Source organism: Mirounga angustirostris, unplaced genomic scaffold (assembly GCF_029215605.1).
Source record: "Mirounga angustirostris isolate CCGP_5_RB_7025 unplaced genomic scaffold, mMirAng1.0.hap1 SCAF_1, whole genome shotgun sequence".
Classification (NCBI taxonomy): Eukaryota; Metazoa; Chordata; class Mammalia; order Carnivora; family Phocidae; genus Mirounga; species Mirounga angustirostris.
The window spans coordinates 110,892,166-110,917,610 of record NW_026991709.1 but is presented as its reverse complement, the minus strand read 5'-3'; the positions used below and the strand labels follow the sequence as shown (position 1 = coordinate 110,917,610).

General features: G+C 37.3%; 1 protein-coding gene across 1 annotated transcript; it reads left to right on the top strand.

Moving 5' to 3' along the window:
* Nucleotides 1-339: 339 nt before the first annotated feature.
* SELENOT (selenoprotein T) lies at nt 340-24,433 on the top strand. Its single transcript, XM_045903554.2, has 6 exons — nt 340-584; nt 17,322-17,432; nt 17,993-18,119; nt 20,631-20,718; nt 23,032-23,185; nt 23,691-24,433. The coding sequence occupies exons 1-5, from the start codon at nt 448-450 to the stop codon at nt 23,154-23,156; spliced, it is 588 nt and encodes a 195-aa protein (XP_045759510.1). The 5' UTR covers nt 340-447; the 3' UTR covers nt 23,157-23,185; nt 23,691-24,433.
* The last annotated feature ends 1,012 nt before the right edge of the window (nt 24,434-25,445 follow it).

Genomic DNA, 25,445 nt, shown 5'->3' with positions numbered 1-25,445 from the left:
CTCAAAGAGCGAAGCATTAACCTTTCATTTCAGAAGGCTGGGGCTTTCTCTCTTATCTCGCACACCTGCATCAAGGCTGCTAAATGGGTGCTCCTAAGTGTCTCAGGCAGAGCAACGTCTGAAGTAAGTGAAATTGTATGTGGAACCACATGTGCTACGATTAAGGGTCCTCTGACATCCCACCCGCTACTTCGTCGCCTCCCTGCTCAACTCACCCCATCCCAGCCTCCGCGCACATCCAAGATGGTGGGTCAGGACAGCGAAACGGGTCAGCTCTGCCTCCCAGAGCGTGCGTTGGCGCCGGCCCGCGCAGGCGCATTTCTGCTTCCCTGCCCGACCTCGGCGGACCGCGCCTGCGCGGTGGGGAGCTGCTCGCAGCTCCCGCTCGGCCTTGGGCTGGCTGCAGTCTCCGTTTGAGGGCGGCCGAAAGTGGCTGGTTTGATTAAGATGAGGTTTCTGCTAGTTCTCCTGGTGGCGGCGTCGGCGGTGATCCGGAGCGATGCCTCGGCCAACCTGGGCGGCGTGCCTAGCAAAAGATTAAAGATGCAGTACGCCACGGGGCCGCTGCTCAAGTTCCAGATTTGGTGAGTGTGTGTGCGGGGCCCCGGCAGCGCCGCCGCGCCTCTGCGAGGCCTCTGTCGCGATGTGAGGCCCCGGCTCCGCGGCCTAGTGGGCTGAACCTCCCCTGGCCCGGAAGCACGGCGCCAGCAGCCGTCCGCAGCTTGCCTTCTCTGGGGTCCTTCCCGGGACTGCCAGGCCGCCCTTCTGTCCTCCAGGCAGAACCGCTCACTTGGCTCAATTCTTTTTTTGCCTCCTCGAATGGTGGGAGTGGGGAAGGAGGGCACGAGAAGGTTAAATACCGAAAGGCGAAGACGTGGGGACACTTGTCAGTACGGAGGACCGGTCGGCGGCGTCACGCCATGGCCACCCCGGCTGCCTGCGGAGGTGGGCATGAGTTGGCGCAGCGTCGGCGGAGAAGCTGGAGCGTTTGCCACCCAGTGCCCCTTTCCTGCCCCTTTCCCAGGGTTGTGCCGGGCACCCCCGCCGCCCTCCTGGGCGAAGGTTAATTCGGGTCGTTGGAGGAGACCCGCGAGTGACAGACGCCTTTTCTCCAGGACCTGCCGGGGTGACTGTTGAGTGAGGGAGCGGGGATTCCGACAGCTGGAGGGCGAGGAGAGGTCCAGGGAGGCTGATTCTCAGTTTGCAGTTTCCAAAATGTCTTTACGAAGGAGCACGTTGCTCTTCTGACAGTGGTTCACTCCCAGACGACTCTCTTATCTTTTCCCCCAACCCCCCTTACACCCGCCTCCCAGAAGTTGCCTGTACTGGCATGTCTGTCTTTCTACCTTTCGAATCTCTTGTGCATTCAGAGAAACAGAAAAAAAGAAAAAACCCTAAACCAGAAAAAAAACCCCAGCAGTTTTCGACGTTATTCTGTAAGTGATTTTGTCGTTACCTGGTTAAGTATTAGAACCTGAGCAGTGATGCATGTAATAAGGTAGGTGGGGTTGGGGGAAGATTTGAAAGGCAAACTAAAATTGTAAAATTGTAGAAGTTAGAATACTGTATTGCAAGAGATGACTTTTTTCAAGATCGGATGGTCAGGTTAGTAAATTTTCAGAGTCCTGATACTTTGGAGTATTAGTGTTGGCCGTAATGCAGTTAAAATCGGCTTTTCAAAATTTTATGTGTTAATTTAAGTGTTCTAAAGGTTAGATTTCCTGTGTGCCCAGCTGTTTTTTTGCTTATCTTTTAAAGAGTAAGCAAATATTTAAAATTTAAAAAATCAATTTAAGTTACCCTTAGAGTCAGGAAGTGAGATGGTGAGGCTTTATTTTTGGAGTGAAAACTATAAAATCTTTGCACTTTCCTCCTGGTTAAAAAAAAAAAAAAACAGAACAACTCCCTGTACTGTTTACTATGTGGCCAGCATATATCATTTTCATATAATACTGTAAATGGGGGTTATGACTTGACCATTCCTTTTTTTTCCATAATTTTTTTTTTTTAATTAGAAAGTGGCTGTCATTTTTTTTCAGCCTATAGCTATTGGTAAGGATTGTGATACTTTGGATGTAAGTAGTTAGAAAAAAAAGACTGCATTTTCCAAGTTACACAATTTTTGTTTCCTACTTTTGCACCTCTTGGGTTCACTTGTACTTTTCCAAAATACTCTTCTTTTACAATTCTTCTATTGGAATACTTGTCACAATAATTTAAAAAGTGTACCTTCCACTGAGGTTGTTCATAAATACAGGGAAGGGCATTTAGTTCTTCAATTAAACTTTTTAAAAAGTCTTAAGAACTTCAGTTGAGTTTCTGATACATAGTTTCTCTTTCATTTTTCCTTTCCTTCTTTTTTTTTTCCCCTTTAAGTACAAACTTGTCCCAAAAATCTAATGAGAGTTTTCTTTTATAGCACCTGGAGCATAGTACATACAAAAGTTATTCAATTTTGTTTTGTTTTTTAATCGTAGATGGGAAATAATTTTATTAGTATGCCCTCCATATACAGGTAAATTGAGCTTGTTGTTTGTTACTTCTTCCCCCAGAGATTAATCTGTATATAGTGAATTGAATATTGGGTTTCTGGTTTTGGTAGAATCTCTTGGACATTCATTTGTGAGTTTGGGAAAGAAGAGGAAGCTAAAACAATTGAGGATAAATACGTGAAAATGCTTTTAATTCTATTTGAAATCTGAGTGCTATAAAATGCAGGTTTTCATTAATTACCACTGTGAACAACGGAGAGAACTATTTTTACCTTTTCAATCACTTTTGTCCTTTATTATTTTATGAGTGCTCTTTCTTTAACTGTAGCTCAATATATCATCTATTAGTTGTACCACTTTTATAATTGCTAATAGAACAAGACAGCAGCACAACACACAGATGGAATTAAAGGGAGAGAGTGTGCAAAACAACTTAAAACAAACTTCCTTTTCTATATTGATGTATCTTTTCAATAAATATTCATTCAGTACCTGCTTGTGCCAGGGACTAAAGATACCATGGTGAACAATATAGATATGGTTCCCCATGAAGCTTCCAGAGGTGCACAATACTACATTATACACCTAAGTCTTTGGGTTTTTGTTTTTTTTTTTAAGATTTTATTTATTTATTTGGCAGAGAGAGAGAGATCACAAGCAGGGGGAGTGGCAGAGGCAGAGGGAGAAGGAGAAGCAGGCTCCTGGCTGAGCAGGGAGCCCGATGTGGGGCTCGATCCCAGGACCCTGGGATCATGACCTGAGCCGAAGGCAGACAGTTAACTGACTGAGCCACCCAGGCGCCCCCCTAAGTCTTTGGTTTATGTCAATTGATGGAGCAATATAATTAGATGAATTTGATGACACTGATTTCATATTTGGGGGAAAAACTTACCCTGCTTATTTGGATGTTTAAACATTGAACATAAAAAAAAAAGGAAGTTTTCTAATCGGAGCTTAAAATAGTTTCCTTATAACATTTTCCTTCCTTGTGATTTTTATGAATAAATGCATTTTATGTGTAAATGTATACTGACAGATTCTGTTTGGCATGATGTTTGTATTCATGTTTTATTTTCCCCATATATGAGATTTAACATGTAGTCAGACCTACAGCATTTAATCAGTTGTTGTAGTTTAAAGAGCTTACTGGCAAAAATAAAAAATAAAAAAAATAATTAAAAACAAAAATAAAGAGCTTACTGGCTACAGCTCTTTACAGTTAATCCTTATTTGGATATTTAACAATTGATTCACTAAGAATAGTAGATTAATGTTAAGATTTCAAAACATAGTCAGAATACAGAATTTTCCAATTTTTGTTAATTTAAGAATCCACTGCTGTAATTTTAGGGCAACCAACTTCTAAAAGTATTTTTAAGAGGTAAATGAAACAACTACTCCAAGAACAGATTTTTATTTATACAAACTCAGCCTTTGCTTTCATGATATGGAGGCAAGAAAATAAAGGGGATTAGGGAGGGTTTCCATGAGGAAATCAACTTTGAACTGAGATCTAAAGGATGAGATTTAATTGCTAGAGAGCTTTCAAGCTATGGGAATAACACGGTCAGTGGCCTTGTAGTAAAGAGAACATAATTGCTTAAGAAGGCCAGGGCTACTGACCTCAAAGACCAAAGAGAAGGTGGCACAGATCCTGGAAGGTCTGGCAGACTATAAGGAAAGATCAGTTAGCCTCACTGTGGAAAAGACATTAGAGGGGACAAAGAATAGATATGGGGAAACCATTTAGGGGGACCATTGGGAGCTGCCCAGGTGAGAGATGATGGAGCTTGGAATACAGTGGTGGTGGTAGAAGTAGAATGTAAAGGGACAGATTTAACAGATCTTTAGGAGATAAATTTTGTGGTTTTGGTGATGGGTTACATCTTTGTGGGGAAGGAGAGGAGGTGTGGAGTGAGAGGTGTCAAAGATGGCTCCTGAGTTCTGGAGTGGTGCTATGCCATTCACTAGAATGATAAAGGAGACAAATTTTATGGATCTTTCTTTCTTTCTTTCTTTCTTTCTTTTTTTTTTTTAAAGTAGAGGGTTGGATTTTTTTTTAAAGATTTTATTTATTTATTTGATAGAGAGGGAGAGCACAAGTAGGCAGAGCGGCAGGGAGAGGGAGAAGCAGGCTCCTCTCTGAGCAGAGAGCCCGATGTGGGGCTCTATCCCAGGACCCTGGGATTATGACCTGACCCAAAGGCAAACGCTTAACCAACTGAGCCACTCAGGCGCCCCTGTGGATTTTTTTTTTCTTTTTGGTGGGAAGGAGTGGGAGGAATCCTGAGTTTTTAAAATGATAACAGGGGAATATCCTACAAAGAAATTTTCATCTCCCCAAAATAGCCATAATAACTAAAACTAAAAACTTATTTTATTTATTTGTTTATTTGTCGGGGAAAGAAAGAGAGCAAAGCAGGGGGAGTGTTAGGCAGAGGGAGAAGCAGGCTCCCTGCTGAGCAAGGAGTCCGATCCTGACTCTGTCCCAGGACCCTGGGATCATGACCTGAGCCAAAGGCAGACACCTGACCCACTAAGCCACCCAGGCGTCCCTAAAACTAAAAACTTAAATACCAGTTACTGTATTTCACCAAACCTAAGATATGATGGATTATAAGATACACCATTATTTTATATACCACTCAGAGGGAGAGAAATACTGCCGTTTAAACTGTGACACAGAAATGATTATAAGATAAATACTGATTTTTCAAAAAGATGCTACATAGAAAAAATGTACTTCTTAGAATCATTGAAATAAAGGACGAGTAAGTTGATCCAGGTAGAAGAGTACTAATGGAATGTTAACTAGAGAACAAATAAAATGCTGGCTGCTACACCTACCACTATGTTAGATTTTTATTATTTATGTATTTATTTATTTTTAAGATTTTATTTATTTATTCATGACAGGCAGAGAGAGAGAGAGAGGCAGAGGGAGAAGCAGGCTCCCAAGGAGCAGGGAGCCTGATGCGGGACTCGATCCCAGGATTCTGGGATCATGACCTGAGCTGAAGGCAGACGCTTAACCATCTGAGCCACCCAGGTGCCCTATGTTAGATTTTTAAAGTTTTCTGTAATTATGTAGAACTTAGTCACCATTTTGTTTTGTTTTTTACTATTTAAACAAAAAACTGCAGTATCTTAACTGAGTAATGTACACATAATAGTGGTTTGTACTTAATAATGAACAAAGTACTTTAGTCCAAAGCTTTTAGAGGTAGGTAAAATATGAATGGTTTTAAAGGTTTTATCTCCTCTTACAGAAAAATTGAAACATTCTTTCTTTACCATTTGCCATTAAGGTAAGTGGTGGAAATCAAATTGAATGAATCATTTGGAAATACCAAGATAACCTCATAAATTTTGAATAGTATAGTTACTGGAAAACTGCATTTGCTGGACTAACAGTTCAGAGGCCCAGGTTCTTATTTGATCTGCCTCTTATCTTCTGAATGACTTTCCGGAAATTATCGAATCTCTTTAGCTCTCAACTTGTTCATCTGTAACATGATGATGTTGGTTGCATTCCAATTACCTCTAATATTCTCTTACTGTTTTATACTGTTAGGAAGCTTCAAGGCAAAAAATGAAAGCATACATATGTGTTTCATTTCTGTCACCTTTTCTGCTTTCCAAAAGGGGAAATCAAGTCATGTTTTCACATATCTACCTTGATTGGGGTGCAGCCTAGGATTGGTGAGGAAGAAATCTTGCCATGTGGGTTTTAGCAAGAACTGCTGATGAAATCAAGTCCTTGTTTTTTATGCTTTTTTACATGCTATTTGTTTTCCCCTTTTGTCCGATATTAGGAAGATAAATATTAGTTTTTTATAGTAATGTTTGAAAACCGATTGTCTGGTGGGAGAAACAGAAACATGTTAAACAATATTGTAGTAAAGCATTCTGTTCAGAGTGTTCTAAAAGATCGTAATGGAGGGCTTTAAAAACCTAGTGGAAAGAAAGGTTATTCAGGGAGGGTTGGAAGGCTTTGAGAGGAGGAAATTAAATCTTGAAGGGTATGGGGAAAGCACCAGGAGATGTAGAGAAAGAGCTTTATAAAAAGGGAAGATCATATGTAAATGAAACCTGACTCAGCACAGAGAAGGGAGAGGGGACAGGAAATAAAGCTGGAGGTAGATAATCGATTAAAAACTAGCACAGCATAAATGCTGTCATTTATCAAGTTTTATTGTAATGTGTTATTTTTATTGTCTTTAATGTTGTGATGAGAACTTTGGTAAATAAACTTTTGAAAACTTTAGTCTGAGACTTTCATCTTTTAAAAAAATTAAATTAGTTTTCTGGCTATAAAAATAATACAGGTTTCTTGTAAAAATAATAAAAAAGTGTAGGGGAGGAGACATTTTTTTCCTACCCTTCTAGGTTCTTTAGCCTGGTCTGTTAATCAAAATGACATAAGATAGATGAACGGGAGAAAAACATTTAATTACATACTTATGAGAGCCCTATAAAAAATATGAGAGGCAAGAACAAGTTGGGCAATTGAGGCTTATATAATATCCTGAGCTAAAGAATAGGATAGGGGCCTGGGGCTTCAAAGGGGAGGAGGGTAATTCACAGGACAATAAGAAGAGCAGATGTTTGGTTAAATAGATGTTTGCTCTGCCACAGAAGTCTTTCAGATAAAAAGTTACCCCTGATAATAGCTTTCTATTTGGGCCTATCTAAATTCTTTTAAGTAGTTAAGGGAGCAGTGAGTTTTTTTGTTTTTGTTTTTGTTTGGAGTCTGTTTGGTCTAAATTGCCTTCAGCTCAAAATAAGCCACCTGCCAAAGTGGCATATTTTGGGGTCACATATTTTGCTCTCCCCTCAGAAGTACACAAAAAAGTAGAAAATCCTTGTAGCCCTCTATTAACATTTTGAAGAACATCCTTCAAGACAACTCTACACACATACTGTATTATGTAATTTTACAGAAGTGATCATGTTCATAGTTGTATGCTTTTTTTTTTTTTTTTTGAAATTCTCCTTCCCCTCCATCACTTACTGTTCAGTGTCAGTAATTACAGATACGCATCAGCAGGCATAATATTACATAAGATGAGTGTTCCTTAATTTATCTAACCAGTGCCTTATTGGTTAACTCTTAGGTTGATCCTGATTTTTCACAAAATTATTTTTAAGGTGAATATCCTCAAATATGCTGTATACTTACAATTTTTGTAAACTAAATCCACAGAAGCACAATATTATGATTATGTCAAAGGGTATTACATTTAAAATTTTGATATTGTTCAACTAGTTAATACTCCTACTGGAAGATCTTAGAGAAGTAGTTGGGTTTTTAAAGATTACTAGTTTATTGCACTGTAATCAGAATACGACATTGGCTATTTTTACTTACTGGGCTTTCTTTGTGATGTAACATGGTCAATTGTTGCAAATGTTCTTTGGGCTATCGGGGGTTTCTCTTACTAAAATAAAACCTGATGGATCTATGAAATCTGCTAATGATAGTATTCAGATCTTCTGCAGTTTTTATTGTTCATCTTCTATCACTTACTCTGTTTTCTAACCATCAATTTTTTTAGGGCCTCAAAATACATACATATATATTTTTTTGCCTCAAAATATTTTTTGATTCTGCTTTTTGGTTTTAAGATTCTTGTAGTGCTGCCTTACCTCTTATTATCCTTCTGCTGCTTGTAGAATATTTTTGGATGTAGGCTCTATTTTGACTTCTTTCTATTTGCTGTTTCTGCATTTTCGTTTTACGACATTTTTTCCATAGTCCCTCAGGTGGTTTTTTTTTTTTTCTGTTTCTCCTCCCTTTTTCTCAAAACAAGAGAAACTGCTTCAGATATTATCAGTTGATGAACTGTATCCTCTTCAGTAGATTATTACCAGTTTACTACTCTCTCTTCTTCATTAGAATATTGCCAGCACCAAAAAGGCATAGATTTTTGTCTGTTTGGCTTCCTCTTGTTCTAGGTTCTATCTCTTTTGACTGTCATCAGTCAATATTTATTGGAAGTGAGTACAACCTGTTGTAGTCCACTGTGGTTTGTCCTGAAATAACCTAACTGCCCTCCTGCCCGCCCCCCCCCCCCTTATATTCCTAACTGGAGTATAGATAGATATCACTTAATACTGTTCATTTCTGGTAGGTTTTTACCTGGTTGGCTTCTGTTCTAGTTTGGTAGCTGTTAGGCATAGAATGTAATACATGCAAAACTTCCGTTTGAACATAACTCTTATCAGTAACACTCTTGGCCTGGCCTCCATGCCTCTACTGGTGGGGCTAAGCTTCCAGAATTCATTGTGCTACTGCCAGTCTTCTTTCTGCTGCTGTGATATCAGACACACCCTTACTTATTATTATAACTGCATTATCCTGTTGGTGGTTTTCTTTCTACGATTCCTGGCTTCTTTATTGAGTTTATTCTAATGTCATGTGAAATCAGTCTACAGCCAACAGGTAAATAAATATACAGGTCAAATAGGAAAGCAATAAAGCAACCCAGAGACTTCTTCAGTTTGGCCATTGACTTAGCAAAGAACACAATATATTTTTTTATCAGACTCTTTAACAACTTATAAAAATGCACTGAGGGTGAGTTCTGTGGCATGTAATTAAAAAATGTATTGAAAAGAATAAAAGCTTGGCATCGTATATGAAGTATTTTAAGATGAAACAAAGAATTCTACAAAATGCAGTTGTCACCATTTATTGAGTGACTGCATACCTTATAAATCTGTTAATAAGTGTTTTCCAGAGTAAACAGATAAAATTCCTTCCCCAGGAAGAGCTGAAGGAACTAAGTAATTTATAAATTCGTGGTGGAATAGTCTTTAGCAAAAGAATTCCTGAAATGTTATGCCAAAGGTATAGAGAAACTAGAAGCTAGTGGCCTCCAGAAGAAGACAAAAGTATGAAGAGAATAAAAACAGATTACTAATCAAATTTTAGGTTTGTTACGTCTTTGGAATACACTTAGTAAAGAAGCCAGGAATCTTAGAAGCCACTTTAGGCATATTTCGTGTATGTGTTTTTACTGCGGTGGCCACTGTAGTGTTTCAAGATTTGAGGTAGCTAGAAGGGAAGTCACTTGATTTCGTATAATACTGTTGCTTAATCTGACAAGCTGATACCTTTTTAGTGCTGCTCTTGCAGCTTCTTAAAAAACTGAGCAAATTCTGGGCCACATTTTAATCTTCAAAGTGTGTGAGCACTCCTGTTTGCAATTTTAAGAACATTTATCAGTTTAGTCTATTTTTCACTCCCTGAATACCTTGTTTCTTGTGTGACTTAGAGAACATCTTGCAGATTTCATTCCTTAAAGCACTTAGAGCAGGTGATGCACCAGACAAATGTTTATTATTGTACTTCATCTACTAAATAGAACAAGGAAAAGTAAAGATTATATCTAAAAACACAGCTTTCAGTGATCAGTGAGCTGTTGGACTGAGCAATGCTGTAGACAATTAGAAAGCACAGTATTTACCAAATACCTTCCTGATTTTCTTGGTACAGTGTGGGAGAAATACTAGTTGAAATTCTTGGGATGCAAGTAGCAGAAACCTTTTTGAACTGGTTTGAACAGTACATTTGGAAATGCATTTTAAAATTGTTGAGAGAATAGTCTTAGAACCCAAAGGCAGGGATGCAGCCGGGCTTTAAGACGAGCTAAAATAGAAAACTGGGGAAGTCGGAGATGAGCTAAAATAGAAAACTGGGAAGTCGGAGAAGACGTCATTCACTTTTCCCTGGTTCACGTCTGTACTTTTTTTCTCAGTAAAAGGTACTTTATCTTTCTGTTTCTCTGAAGATTCACTTATCTTCTCAGTCCTTTGAAAAATTAAACATGTTAAACGTTCACCTTTGTGGAGATAGCCACGTTTTAAAATCCCATTTCTTCCCTTTTAGAGAGGGAGTTCAGGCCTTCATAAATACCTGAGATTTTGTCCTGTTTTCTTTTCTTTTTTTTTTTAATTATTATTAACATATAATGTGTTACTTGTTTCAGGGGTACAGGTCTGTGATTCATCAGTCTTACACAACACACGGCGCTCACCATAGCACGTACCCTCCTCAATGCCCATCACCCACCCACCCCATCCCCCGACCCCCCTCCACTCCAGCAACCTTCAGTTTGTTTCCTAAGATTAAGACTCTCTTATGGTTTGTCTCCCTCTCAGGTTTCATCTTGTTTCATTTTTGCCTCTCTTCCCCTGTGATCCTCTGCCTTGTTTCTTAAATTCCACGTATCAGTGAGGTCATATGATAATTAATTGTCTTTCTCTGATTGACTTATTTCACTTAGCATAATACCTTCTAGTTCTGTACACATGGTTGCAAATGTCAAGATTTCAATTTTTTGATGGCTGTGTAATATTCCATTGTGTATATAATACCACTTCTTCTTTATCTATTCATCTGTCAGTGGACATCTGGGCTCTTTCCATAGTTTGGCTATTGTGGACATTGCTGCTATAAATATTGGGGTTCAGGTGCCCCTTTGGATCACTACATTTTTATCTTTGGGGTAAATAACCAGTAGTGCAATTGCTGGATCATAGGGTAACTCTATTTTCAACTTTCTGAGGAACCTCCATACTGTTTTCTAGAGTGGCTGCACCAGCTTGCACTCCCACCAACAGTGTAGGAGGGTTCCCCTTTCTCTGCATCCTCGCCAACATCTGTCCTTTCCTGACTTGTTAGTTTTAGCCATTCTGATTGGTGTGAGGTGGTATCTCATTGTGGTTTTGATTTGTATTTCCCTGATGCCAAGTAATGTTGAGCACTTTTTCATGTGTCTGTTGGCCATTTGGATGTCTTCTTTGCTGAAATGTCTGTTCATGTCTTCTGCCCATTTCTTGATTGGATTATTTGTTCTTTGGGTGTTGAGTTTGATAAGTTCTTTATAGATTTTGGATACTAGCCCTTTATGTGATACGTCATTTGCAAATATCTTCTCCCATTCTGTCGGTTGTCTTTTGTCTTTGTTGACTGTTTTCTTTGCTGTGCAGAAGCTTTTTATCTCGATGAAGTCCCAATAGTTCATTTTTGCCCTTGCTTCCCTTGCCTTTGGAGATGTGTCTAGCAACTTCTTAGTTGCTGCAGCTGAGGTCAAAGAGGTTGCTGCCAGTGTTCTCAAGGATTTTGATGGATTCCTGTCTCACATTGAGGTCTTTCATCCATTTTGAGTCTGTTTTTGTGTGTGATGTAAGGAAATGGTCTAGTTTCATTCTTCTGCGTGTAGCCGTCCAGTTTTCTCAACACCATTTGTTGAAGAGACTGTCTTTTTTCCATTGGATATTCTTTCCTGCTTTGTTGAAGATTAGTTGACCATTGAGTTGAGGGTCCATTTCTGGGCTCTCTATTCTGTTCCATTGATCTATGTGCCTGTTTTTTGTGCCAGTACCATACTGTCTTGATGATTACAGCTTTGTAATAGAGCTTGAAGTCTGGAATTGTGATGCCACCAGCTTTGGTTTTCTTTTTCAACATTCCCCTGGCGATTCGGGGTCTTTTCTGGTTCCATATCAATTTTAGGATTATTTGTTCCATTTCTTTGAAAACAGTTGATAGTATTTTGATAGGGATTGCATTAAATGTGTAGATTGCTCTAGGTAGCATAGACATTTTCACAATATTTATTCTTCCAATCCATGAACATGGAACGTTTTTCCATTTCTTTGTGTCTTTCTCAGTTTGTTTCATACCCTGTTTTGTTTTAGTAAGAAGATCTGAGAGATTGGGGTTTGTGATGGGCTCAAGTTTGATATAAAAAGATCTGAGAGATTGGAGTTTGTGATGGGCTCAAGTTTGATATAAGTATTTGACTACAATTGGGGCAGACATAATATAGAAAGGGGAAAAGGGAGAGTGGTTGGCATCGTGAATCAGGACACTGAATACATGATGGACTCAAAAAAGCACAGAATCTATTTGAAATAGCACAGACAAGGCATTTTCTTTATTTCTTAAATTTCCTTTCACATAGATCATCTCATTTGTATCCAGGTTTTTTCTTTGAGAAAAGTACTGTGAAAAATATTTTAAAGTGAGCAATTGCAAAAGTTGACTCCATATAGTAAGATATTTCTATATTACTAGGGATTTGCAAAGTGATTAGGACTTAACGTTAAGATTTCAGAGTTTAAATCTACTTCTTAAGGACCTTTGGTCCCACTGTAGGAAGAAGAGGCAGCTGCTGCAGCATATTTTTAGCATGTTCCCATATTTATGTGTTGGGGGTATACTGGAAGTCATAGTTTTACTCATGGACCCAGAAAGAATGAAGTAAGTTGGAAGAGCTGGGTGTGGTAGTAGAAGTGGAAATGACTGGCTCCTCACTATGTATGCCTTGAATTTCACATTTTGTCCACCTCAGTAAACCCCAGGTATGTTTTGTTTTGGAAAACATCTGTAAGCAGTAGAGATTGCTACTTCAAAACAGGAAAATTGATTTTGGGAAAACAGTTATTTAGGAAAAAAGTTCCTTAGGTTTTCTTCACAATTCTGGAGGCAATGATAGGGAGGAAAGTTTACTTATATGTAAGTAAACTTGTCTAAAAATATGTTGTGTCAGTTTTGTAAACTGCTTCATCTTTCAGAAATAAAATAGGTGCAGTTTTTTTGTTTTGTTTTTGTTTTTTTGTTGAGGTATAAGTGACATATTAGTTTCAGTTGTACAACATGAAGATTTCAATATTTGTATGTTGTGCAAAATGATTACTACCGTAAGTCCAGTTAACAGCAATCACCATACAGTCACAAATTTTTTTTCTTGTGATGAGAACTTTTAAGATCCATTCTCCTAGCTACTTTCAAATATCCCATACACTATTACTAACTATAGTTACTATGCTGTACATTCTATCCTCATGACTTAACACGTTTTATAACTGAAAATTTGAAAAAAGGTACAGTTTTAAAGTCCTTTTTGGATTTCAAGATTATGGACTAATGCCACTTGGAGTTTGATGCAAAGGTCTGAGACCATACTGAAGACTTGGGACTGGGAGAACGGAGGATAGAGCTAGGCTTCTGAGCACAGTAGCCAGAAAAGTAGGTGACTAGGAGGAATCTGACCACAGGTGTTGCCTGCACATAAATACACCTCTCTAGCTGGGCCTCTTAGGGCTCCCCTTGGCAAAGGATTGGAACTCCCAGAACAAATATGAGGGACTTATGGGGGCCCACAGGTTTTTACAGAGGGAGAATCTCTAGGTCTTCATCATGGAAAAACTTCAAAGATCTCTGCCATCAAGAAGTCAACTATATAGGTACTTGCTTGTGGCATTTTGGCCAAAGGGAACTTATTTCCTGGACAAAGGGAAGAATAGCTCTTGTACCATCTAACTGTTTTATTGGGGTCTAGTGGAAAGGGCTAGGATGTCAAATCACAAAGTCCATGTTCTGGTCTCTCAGCCCCTGACTAAGGCAGGGACCACATCTGTGTCACTCATTACTACATGCCCAGTGTCTAATATAGTGCTTGACATGTAGTAGACATTCAATAAGTATTTGAGTGAGTGAATAAATAAATAGTATATATGGATGTATAACCGTGGAAAGTCACTTCATCTCTTTGGGCTTCATATTTTCTCCATCTATAAAAAAAAAAAAGTTTCAACTCAATTAACTTGGTCTCTAGCTCTCACAGTGTTTCATTAAAAGTTAGTGAATATCATTTTAGATAATTAACTCCGTTGTAAACACTGATGCAAACTTGAGGACATTGAAATCAGTTGCCATTTCTTGGTTTCAAGGTAGGTAGGCATATAGGTATTATTTTTTGTAATATCCTCAAAACAAAAGCAACATTAAAAATTTTCTTATAGAGAAAGCAATTGACAAAATACTACAATTTGGTGACTCTAACACAGTAATAACATTAGCTAAGGTGAATGTTTACTAAACAAAGTATGTGGAGATTCGTAAGTTAAGTATTTAGCTGTAGAAATTTGTCTCCTTTTGCAAAAATTTCATACTTTTTAGGGACTTAGTCTCTTGTGAAATTTTTATTCTAAATGTAGAGGAAGTATTAATTGTAAAGAAAACTGGTGACTCTCTCTTTCTCTCTCTCTCTTACTTCCCCCTCCCCCCCAAGTGCGTTTTCTTAAATTGAGATCTACTAATATTTGGACTGTTATACCCTGCCAGATACAAACCTGATGCTGGTGGTTGGTTTCTTTTTCCTTGATGACAGTGTGATCAACGAAGTTGGCACCTTAGTTATTGATTCTGCTTCCTCTGTACTTTCCTTGCTTTTTATATTCATTAACTTAGAACTTAATGTGGTTATGTGTTTAACAATCTTACCTGAATTTGTAAGCTCTTTTGTTGATTTGGTGGTACCACCTCCTTTTTTTCTCTCAACATTATTGAATTATGATTGACAAATAGAAATTATGTATAGTTAAGGTGATGATTTCATTTACATGTATATTGTGAAATGATTACCACAGTAAGGTTAGTTAACACATCCATCACCTCATATAATTACCTTTTTTTATCGGGTGAGAACATTTAATGTTTATTCTCTTGACAACTTTCAAGTAATACAGTATAGTTAGCTACAGTCACCTTGCTGTAAATTAGATCCCTAAAATTTGTTTTGCATCTGGAGGTTTGTATCCTTCCACCATCTCCCCATTTTGCCTATTCCACAGCCCCTGGCAACCACCAGTCTACTCTCCATGTCTCTGAGCTTGGCTTTCTTAGATTCCATGTAAAATGATATTATACAATTTGTGTTTCTCTGTCTGACTTATTTCACTTAGCATAATGCCTTTCAGTTTCATCCATATTGTTGCAAATGGTAGGATTTTTTTTTGCTGAATAATATTCCTGCGTGTATTTATACCACATTTTCTTTATCCATTCATCTATCGATGGACATTTAAGTTGTTTCCATGTCTTAACTATTTTAAGTAATGCTAAAATGAACATGGGGGTGCAGATACCTCTTAGAGTGATTTCATTTCCTTCGGGTATATCTAGAAATGGGATTGCTAGATCATATGGTAGTTCTATGTTTAATTTTTTGTGGAACTTCCAAAATGTTTTCATAGTGGCTGTACCATTTACATTCCCACCAACAGTGCACAAGTATTCTCTCTTGTCTACATCACTGCCAACACTTACTATCTCTTGTCTTTTGGATGATAGGCATCCTAACAGGTATGGGGATATATCTCTCTGTGATTTTGATTTGCATTTCCCTGTTGATTAGTGATATGGAGCACCTTTTCATGTATCTGTTGGCCATCTTTATGTCATCTTTGGAAAAGTGTTCAGGTCCTTTTGCCCATTTTTAGTTAGATTATTGACTTTTGGCTATTGAGTTGTATGAGTTCCTTATACATTTTGGATATTAACCCCCTTTGTCAGATATCTGATTTGAAGATACTTTTCTCCCGTTCTGTAGGTTGCCTCTTCGTTTTGTTGATGGCTTCCTTTGCCCTGCAGAGGCTTTTTAGTTTGATGTAGTCCCACTTGTTTATTTTGCTTTTGATACCTTTGCTTTTATGGTCAAATCCACAAAATCGTTGCCAAGACTAATGTCAAGGTGTTTACCCACTGTGTTTTCTTCTAGGATGCTTATGGTTTCAGGTCTTATGTTTAAGTCTTTAATCCATTTTGAGTTGATTTTTGTGTGTGATGGGAGATAGTTGGTCCATTTTCATTCTTTTCACGTTGCTGACAGTTTCCCAACACCATTTGTTAAAGAGACTATCCTTTCTGCAGTCTTGGCTCCTTTGTTGTAAATTAATTGGCCATATTTCTGTGGGTTTATTACTGGGCTCTTGATTCTGTCCCATTGATCTATGTGTCTGTTTTGTGCTGCTACTATACAATTTTGATTGCTGTAGCTTGGTAATATAGCTTTGACGTAAGGAAGCATGGTGCCTCCAGCTTTGTTCTTCCTTCTCAAGATTGCTTTGGCTATTCTGGTTTTTTTGTGGTTCCATACAAATTGTAGGATTCTTTGTTCCATTTCTGTGAAAAATGCCATTGGAATTTTGATAGGGATTGCATTGAATCTGTAAATTGCTTTTGGTAGTGTGGACATTTTTACAATATAAATTCTGATCCATGAGCACAAGATATCTTTTCATTTATTTGTGTCTTCAATTTTTTTCATCAGTGTCTTAAAGTTTTCAGTGTATCCTCCCCTTATAGATGCACTCTGGTGGCCTTTTCCCCTTTTCTTGTTGGGGAAATATTATATCCACAGTATAGTTGTTCAGAAATTTTAATGGAGATATTTGATGCTGTTGACTTAATTTCTGGAGTAATGTTATGGATTGCTGTCATACTGCTGAAAATTACCTTCCCAATCTTTGTTTTCCTTTGCAAAGTAGAAGCAAATTTTAGAGTCAGAAGGGATTTAAGAGTTCTTTAAGTTCCTTTTATTGTGATTGAGCAGGCATGTTTGCCCAGTTAGGGGCAGAGTGGAATAAGAACCAAAGTTTTCATGTCTCATGCCTTGGTATTTTTTAAGCTTTCTGTGCCCCAGTTTTGAAAGTCCCTATTTCAGATGTATAAGAATTGTTGTCGTTTCAGTATTTATCCTCATTGATACCCCCACAAAAAGCAACTTGATTTGAGAGCTCAAAATATGCCGACATGTATGAATAGGTATTTGCTGCTGCCCAACAATAACCCAAATCTATAAAGTTTAATGTTCTAACGGATATACATGGTGGAGAGCATCAGTTGTTACTACTTTGTCACTGTTTGTGAGAAATGCTTTTTTAATCTTGGCAATTTTTAGGCTTTGTCTAAATGCAAAGTAAGTGTAGGCATATTCCAAATCGCTTAACAGAAGCACTTTTATTTTTCTGCAGTGTTTCCTGAGGTTATAGGCGGGTGTTTGAGGAGTACATGCGGGTTATAAGCCAGCGGTACCCAGACATCCGCATTGAAGGAGAAAATTACCTCCCTCAACCCATATATAGGTAAGTAAATTTCAGTAACTTAAAAGGAATTTTTAAAGTGAATTTTTTTCACTTTTGTGAGTAAACTTTTGTGAACTAGTTCAATTAACTTTTCTTGGTTATTACAATTTTTTAATTGGTTACAATAAACAGAGAACACTGTTTTATAAATAGCAAGTTTATTTGATCCAAATATGGAAGAATTTTTCTGTAAGAAGGAAAAGAGGATTATTTCAGAGATGGTAACCTTCTAAGGATGTGTTTTCTTATATAATTTTTACTGTGGAAATAGATCAAGAACTCCCAAATTTTTATATGAAGTCTGTACTGTTAAAATAATATTTTTAAAGGCTAATACTATATATTTTTACAAGTTGATTTTTGATTGATTTAAAAGATATTAAACATTTTTGTTTTAAAACTCCACAGTAAGCTTTAGTTACTATCGTTTTCACTACTTGTAATTAGTAACTTTTAGATTTGGTGTCTAGAAATTGTCTATACACATATACTTGAGTTATGAAGTTTTGAATTAGGTGAGAAATTGTGGCTTCTCATGAATTTTTTTTTTCTTTTGATAGACACATAGCATCTTTCCTGTCAGTCTTCAAACTAGTATTAATAGGCTTAATAATTGTTGGCAAGGATCCTTTTGCTTTCTTTGGCATGCAAGCTCCTAGCATCTGGCAGTGGGGCCAAGAAAATAAGGTATGTAACCTAATAGTTTTGATAGTTGTAGATTTTTAGGTTGTAAATGAAAATATTATAATGGATTGTTTGTTTTTTTAAGTACTTGTTGCTGATTCACCTGTTCACTTGTATTATTTCAGCTTCGATCACTTTTTAATCTTTGGGCATGGCACTTAACCTTTCATGGCCTTAGTTTTTTGTTTGTGATTGTTTTTTCTCGGCCTTAGTCTTAACTATGTATTAAGAATGATTGGGTTTTGGGGCACCTGGGTGGCTCAGTTAGTTAAGCGACTGCCTTTGGCTCAGGTCATGGTTCCAGGGTCCTGGGATCAAGCCCCCACATCAGGCTCCCTGCTTGGTGAGAAGCCTGCTTCTCCCTCTCCCCCTCCCCCTGCTTGTGTTCCCTCTCTCGCTCTCTCTGTCAATTAAATAAATAAATAAAATATTTAAAAAAAAAAGAATGAGTGGGTTTTATCTTTTTACTATTTGAAGGATAGGGAGGTGTGACTTTAGTAGAAACTGGGCACAAAATAATTTAATACCTGATATTGATTATATAGATTAGGTCAAATCATATCCAACGAAACATAATATACACATAATGTAGGCCTTTTATACTAACTTTATAGGTATTAATGGGTTTATTTACATTGAAAATGACATTTCCAAGAATAAATCCATTATGGATTTGTTCTTACTAAAAATTTTTTTTTTTTTAAGATTTTATTTATTTATTTGAGAGAGAGAGAATGAGAGAGAGCATGAGAGGGAGGAGGGTCAGAGGGAGAAGCAGACTCCCCGCCGAGCAGGGAGCCCAATGCGGGACTCGATCCCGGGACTCCAGGATCATGACCTGAGCCGAAGGCAGTCGCTTAACCAACTGAGCCACCCAGGTGCCCTGTTCTTACTAAAATTTTGTCTGTTTTTATTTGTCCTTATATATATATATATATATATATATATTTATATGAATCTTTGGTGCTATTTCTTTTTTCCTTTGTAGGGTCTTGCTGTGGCATATATTCTTTTTAGATTTCTTTCATTTGTTTTACTTAAAATCATCTTTTCTAGAGGGTTTATCTTTTTGCTCTGAGGAATGGGACTAATTATATTTCTCTCTTGGATGGGATTGCTTAGGTTTCCTTCTAAGGAGTATTCTGTTTTGGAGTCCTCTCTCTGGTCTTGTTCTTTAGTTCTAGGCTGAAACTACCTTTAGTGGACTCCTACATATCTATGCTTCTTTTTCTTAGGGAACCATTGATTTCCAGTAACAGGCAAGGCTTCTTATAAACATCCTTAGGTGCTTCCTCTTATTGAACTGTGTCTCTCCCTGTTATTAGTAAGATTGATATGCATAAGATTAAGAATTGAAAGTTAAGTACTGATGATGTTTTGTGTTATATTTATTAATTCTATTGATTCCAACTTCAGTGCATTTTACTTCTGAAGACATATAACATTGTTAATCTGCTGGGGAAGAGGAATGTACTTGAAAGCTCTAGCTTTCCTGACACTTCCTTGTGTATTGTTCCCATGAAAACAGACATACTGTTTCCAAATGCGAGGGTAACCCCTATGAAATCAAAGCCCACCTAGTTCAAGTGGGATGGGAGGAGAGCTTTTTCTCACTATGGGCATTTTTATTTACTTTTTTGAAATAACTTGCTGTGAATTGACATCCTCATTACATCCTGTTTTTAGTCAGGTGATTTTGTTAAATTAAAACCTTTCTGTCCGCCAAGGAACTTCTAGCCTCTTTTGAAAGGGTATAGATTTGCCTTCAAAAGGGAAGTGAATATAATTTAATATGCTAGTGCTTTCTAATCTACTTTTTTCTTATTTGACTTAAAATGATTTGTTTGGAACATGGACAGGTTGTATTGAATACATGGAGTTGCTGATTATTGCATCACTAGTCTCTTGTGAATTCATACCTTATATTATAAAAATGGTGAAATAAACCCTTCTTATGCTGGTATTCTTTTGTTTAACTTATTAAGGCTATTATGAAATCTCTAGAATTTCTGTCTCTACATTATGAATATATATTCAGTGTGTGTAAAGCTGTGAATTAATGTTTCATTTTCCTTATTCCATGTATGTTATCTGAATATACAGAATAGCAATAATAGTCTGTATAGAAACTTTTTTTAAGAATTTATTTATTTATTTATTTTAGAGAGAGAGAGAGAGAGAGTGAAAGAGCAGGGGGAGGAGCAGAGCGGGAGGAAGAGGGAGGGGAAAGAATCTCAGACAGGTTCTGTGCTGAGCGCAGAGCCCGATATGACGCTTGATACCACAACCCAGAACCCTGAGATCATGACCTGAGCCGAAACCAAGAGTCGGACGGTTGACTGACTGAGCCACCCAGGCTTCCCTGCCCCTGTATAGAAACTTTTAAAGTAGATTTAAGAACAGCTGTTACCAAATAAAAATGAGACTCTGTATTTAAAAGATTACTGTCTTCAGTTGTAATGTTTTGCCTTTAAAATAACTTTGCCTGCTGTACTTAATTATATTTTCTTTTAGGTCTATGCATGTATGATGGTTTTCTTCTTGAGCAACATGATTGAGAACCAGTGTATGTCAACAGGTGCATTTGAGATAACTTTGAATGGTGGGTTCTGAATAGTTTGCATTCTGTAACACATTTTAAATGATTTATAATGACCATTGGGCTTTTCTGTTTTTCATAATATGCAAAACTATCATTTTATATGGTCCTCAACTCCCCTAGCTTGAGAATTATGTCCATATGATGACCCCTGAATGTATAACTCTAGAGAGCTCTAGATCTCTCTTCTAGATGCTATACCCGGGAATCTTTTTTTTTTTTTTAAACACATAATGTATTATTTGTTTCAGGGGTACAGATCTGTGATTCATCAGTCTTACACAATTCACAGTGCTTACCATAGGACATACCCTTCCCAATGTCCATCACCCAGCCACCCCATCCCTCCCACCGCCTCCCCTCCAGCAACCCTCAGTTTGTTTCCTAAGATTAAGAGTCTCTTATAGTTTGTCTCCCTCTCTGGTTTCATCTTGTTTCATTTTTCCCTCCCTTCCCCTATGGTCCCCTGTCTTGTTTCTCAAATTCCTCATATCAGTGAGATCATATGATAATTGTGTTTCTCTGATTGACTTATTTTGCTTAGCATCATACCCTCTAGTTCCATCCATGTCATTGCAAATGGCAAGATTTCATTTTTTTGATGACTGCATAATATTCCATTGTGTATGTGTATATATATATATATATATATATACACACACACACACACACACACACCACATCTTCTTTATCCATTCATCTGCTGATGGACCTCTAGGCTCTGTCCATAGTTTGGCTATTGTGGACATGGCTGCTATAAACATTGGTATACCCGGGAATCTTAAACTCCTCCCAAACTGTTGATTACCTCTGCTTCCTGCAATTCTTGGGTACTCCAGTTTGCACCTTCCCTGGCATTGCTCATTTATTTATAATGGCACTGTTATCATTCTACCTAGAGTTTCCCATGTCAGAAAGCTAGGATAACCTCAGTTTCTCCCTTAGTCTCCATATCTAATGGATTACCAAGTCTGATTCTTGATTCTACCTTCTGCATTTCTCAGAGTTCTACTTCTGATTATCTTTTTTTTTTTTTTTTTTAAGATTTTTATTTATTTATTTGAGACAGAGAGAATGAGAGAGAGAGAGCACATGAGAGGGGGGAGAATCAGAGGGAGAAGCAGGCTCCCCGCCGAGCAGGGAGCCCAATGTGGGACTCGATCCTGGGACTCCAGGATCATGACCTGAGCCGAAGGCAGCCACTTAACCAACTGAGCCACCCAGGCGCCCTACTTCTGATTATCTTTATCACGATTATTTTCTTACCCTCTAATACATTCTCTAAACTAGAGGTTGTCAGATATAGCCTATGAGTTAACAGTATTTTTAAAATTTTTTTAGTGGTTACAAAAAAATCAAGACTATTTTATGGCACATGGAAGTTATATAAAATTCAAATTTTAGTGTTTATACCTAAAGTTTTGAGTTTCGTCAATGAAAAATTTGTGGAAATTTATTTCTCTGGTTATGTAAGTACCTATGAGATATTTTTTATTTTCTCTTGAGCCATAAAGCCTAAAATATTTATTACCTGGCTTCTTACAGAAAAATCTGCTGATACCAGCTCTAAACAGTAGAGTGATTTTTCTTTTTCTTTTTTTTTAATGCACATCATTTTCATCTCGTTGCTTCACTGCCTTAAGTTCATTAAGTGGCTTTATTTTGTCTTCAAGATAAAGACCAGAACATTTAATAACACCCAAAAGGCCTTGCTTGATGTAGCCTCAGAATTGGCAAACCATGGCCACGTGGACCCTATGTCCAGCTGCCTTTTTTTTAAAATAAAATTTTATTGGAACACAACCGTGCCTACTCATTTATGTATTGCCTTTTGTTTCTTTCAGACTACAATTAGAGTTGAGCAGCTGTGATGGACTGTATGTCTTCCCAAGCTGAAAATGCTTACTGTCTGGCGCTTTATAGTTTGCTGATCCTGATCTAGTCCCTCCTTGCCTCTCCAGCTTCCCTTGTGCCCCTCATCTCTTGTATTTCAGCTCTCGCTTTTAATGACAGTATTTTTCCATTTTAGTGATACCTCTCACTTAATAAGTACAAAGGCTCCTTTCTAGCCTCCTACGTCCCTCAGCATCTTCTAGTTTTAATTCTTAGCACACAATTGTGATTTGTAGCTATTTGTGTAGTGCTTTTAGTATCTCCCCTACTGGAATGTAAACTCCATAGCAGCAAGAAGGGTCATTCTCTGGTTCACTCCTGTATCCCCAGCTGTATATATAGGCAATAAATATTTGTGGAACGAGCATTTATTATAGACTCATCTTTAATTTTAAGGGGTGGTACTGTTTATTTTTATTATAGATGTGCCTGTGTGGTCTAAGCTGGAATCTGGTCACCTCCCATCCATGCAACAGCTTGTTCAAATTCTTGACAATGAAATGAAGCTCAATGTGCATATGGATTCAATCCCACATCATCGATCATAGCCCCACCTATCAGCACTGAAAACTCTTTTGTAAGTAGTTTAAGAATACAGTAACCATTTACAGATACCATTCTCATCACAAAAGATACTAGATATTCCATACCACTTGAGTTCCCAGTTTAAGATTTAATAGATGGGTGTTTTCTTTATTAAAATTTAGTAAGTGATCAAGAGCGTTTGGACCTGCCAAAACAAGGTAGGGTTGTGCTACTAATTTTATCTTCAAGGCTTAATAACTGGGCCTTTATATAACATCACTTTTTTGGCTGGAACTCCTAATAGTCAGAGTTGGTATATTATGCTAGAATATTTATATACATATCTTCTCTCTACCTGCAAATAACTAGTTCCTAAGAGTATGCAGATTCTTTTAACATGCTCGAGATAGAAAATTTGTAAGCAAATGTGTGTGAACACAGAGAGGTGAATGTTAGTTAACTTTTGCATAGCAGAGATGTTCTCAGTTCTTTTCTTATCAATGGGTTGATTTTATAAGAGTGAATTTTGAAATAAAATATTCTTTTTTCTCTTTCAGACATTAAGGGATTTTTTGCAAGAGCAGCGTGACTGACATTATGAAGGCCTGTACTGAAGACAGCAAGCTGTTAGTACAGACCAGATGCTTTCTTGGCAGGCTCGTTGTACCTCTTGAAAAACCTCAATGCAAGACAGTTTTTCAGTGCTGGCACATTTTGGAATTCTGCACATTCGTGGAGTGCAATAATACTGTATAGCTTTTTTTTCTTCCCCAAATCCACTCAGTTAACAGTTTTTAAAAAATGTAGACATTACCACTTGTACCTTTTTTCCTTAGTCATATTTGGAAAAGTAGAAAATTGAGTTACAATTTGACTTTCTTTTCAAAGATGTCTGTTAAATCTGTTGTGATTTTATATGAATTTTCCTTTTTTATAGTTTAAAATTGATCTTTTGGGAATACAGCTGAAATTCCCCAATACTTTATAAGAGGTTATCAGGCATCTTTAATTTGGTCATGTCCAATTTACATAGTTTTCAAAATACTGCAGATTGTGAACAGTGCATTATACGAGATTATGGGGGGAAATCCTATATCCAGAGTACTCTACCAATTTGTGTGTATGTGCGTGTGTGTGTGTGTGTGATTACCAGAGAATTACTAAAAGACCAACTGCTTTTTAAATATTGTTATGTAGTTCAAGTGTCTTGCCTTGACCAATCTAAATGAGTTGATTAACTGGGCCTTTATACTTAATAAAAAACTAAGCAGATGTAAGTTAAATAAAAAGTTTGAATTTATTGCCCAGCGTACCTATTAACATTATCTTTAAAAGTTGTCTTCCTCAATTTTTGTTTTTGACTTACAGGTAATTTCATAAGGAACATACTTTAGTTTCACACACAAATAATAAGTCATTTACCATTTTTAGGGTAACTGAAACTTAGTTCCCTTGAAAGTTCAGGTAAACCTCTTTACACCATTAATTTTAGGTGAATAGAGCTTACTTGTCTAATAATTTAACTTGTTTAACATCATATATCAGAATTTTATTATATTTAAGGAACAAAATCAAAAAGTTTTTTATTCAGTGAATTTAATATCTTTTCAGAGTTCTAAAAAGATAGTTTTTTTAAGCAAAAAACTTAAAACTGCTGGACTATAAAGGTAATTTAGCAGAAATAGGATCATAATGTAGAAAAATAGTCATATATCAGCAGTCTTAACATATTTTAGCTTCCATATGGGAATAGAAGGGGTAGGTCTAGATTTGTTGCTAGAAATAAAGGGATTTGAGGAAAAATTATGAGATAATTCAACATTTGGTCTACCAAACACTTAGCACAACCATATACTTCATTTATCAGTGAATATTTGTTGAATTAATGTCTGGTAATTATCATGATTTTACAGCCTCAAGCTGGAACATACTGTAATTTCTAGCTAACAGGAAGGTAGTCTGATAATTCACTGCAGAAAATTGATTTAATGACTTCTCCTTTTAATTAAGACTGCAGAACTGTTAACCTAAGTCGATACAGTGGCAAGAGTCAAAAGAGATTAAGCTGGAAGTTTCTTAGAGGTTATTATTCAGGTGTAATGTTTTATCTTACTTATGATAAAGGCTTAAAGCCTCGTTACCTTCATTTGTAGCAGCCCAAATGTCTGTCTTCTGCACGTTGAACACAGTGCTCAGTGTGTGTAGGGCCCTTCTTCAGTGGATGGCCATTCCACTAGTGACAAATTAACCTTTTGGCATTTAGACCTTCCAAACTCGAGCCTTTGGATGTTCCCATGTATGTGACAGGTCAA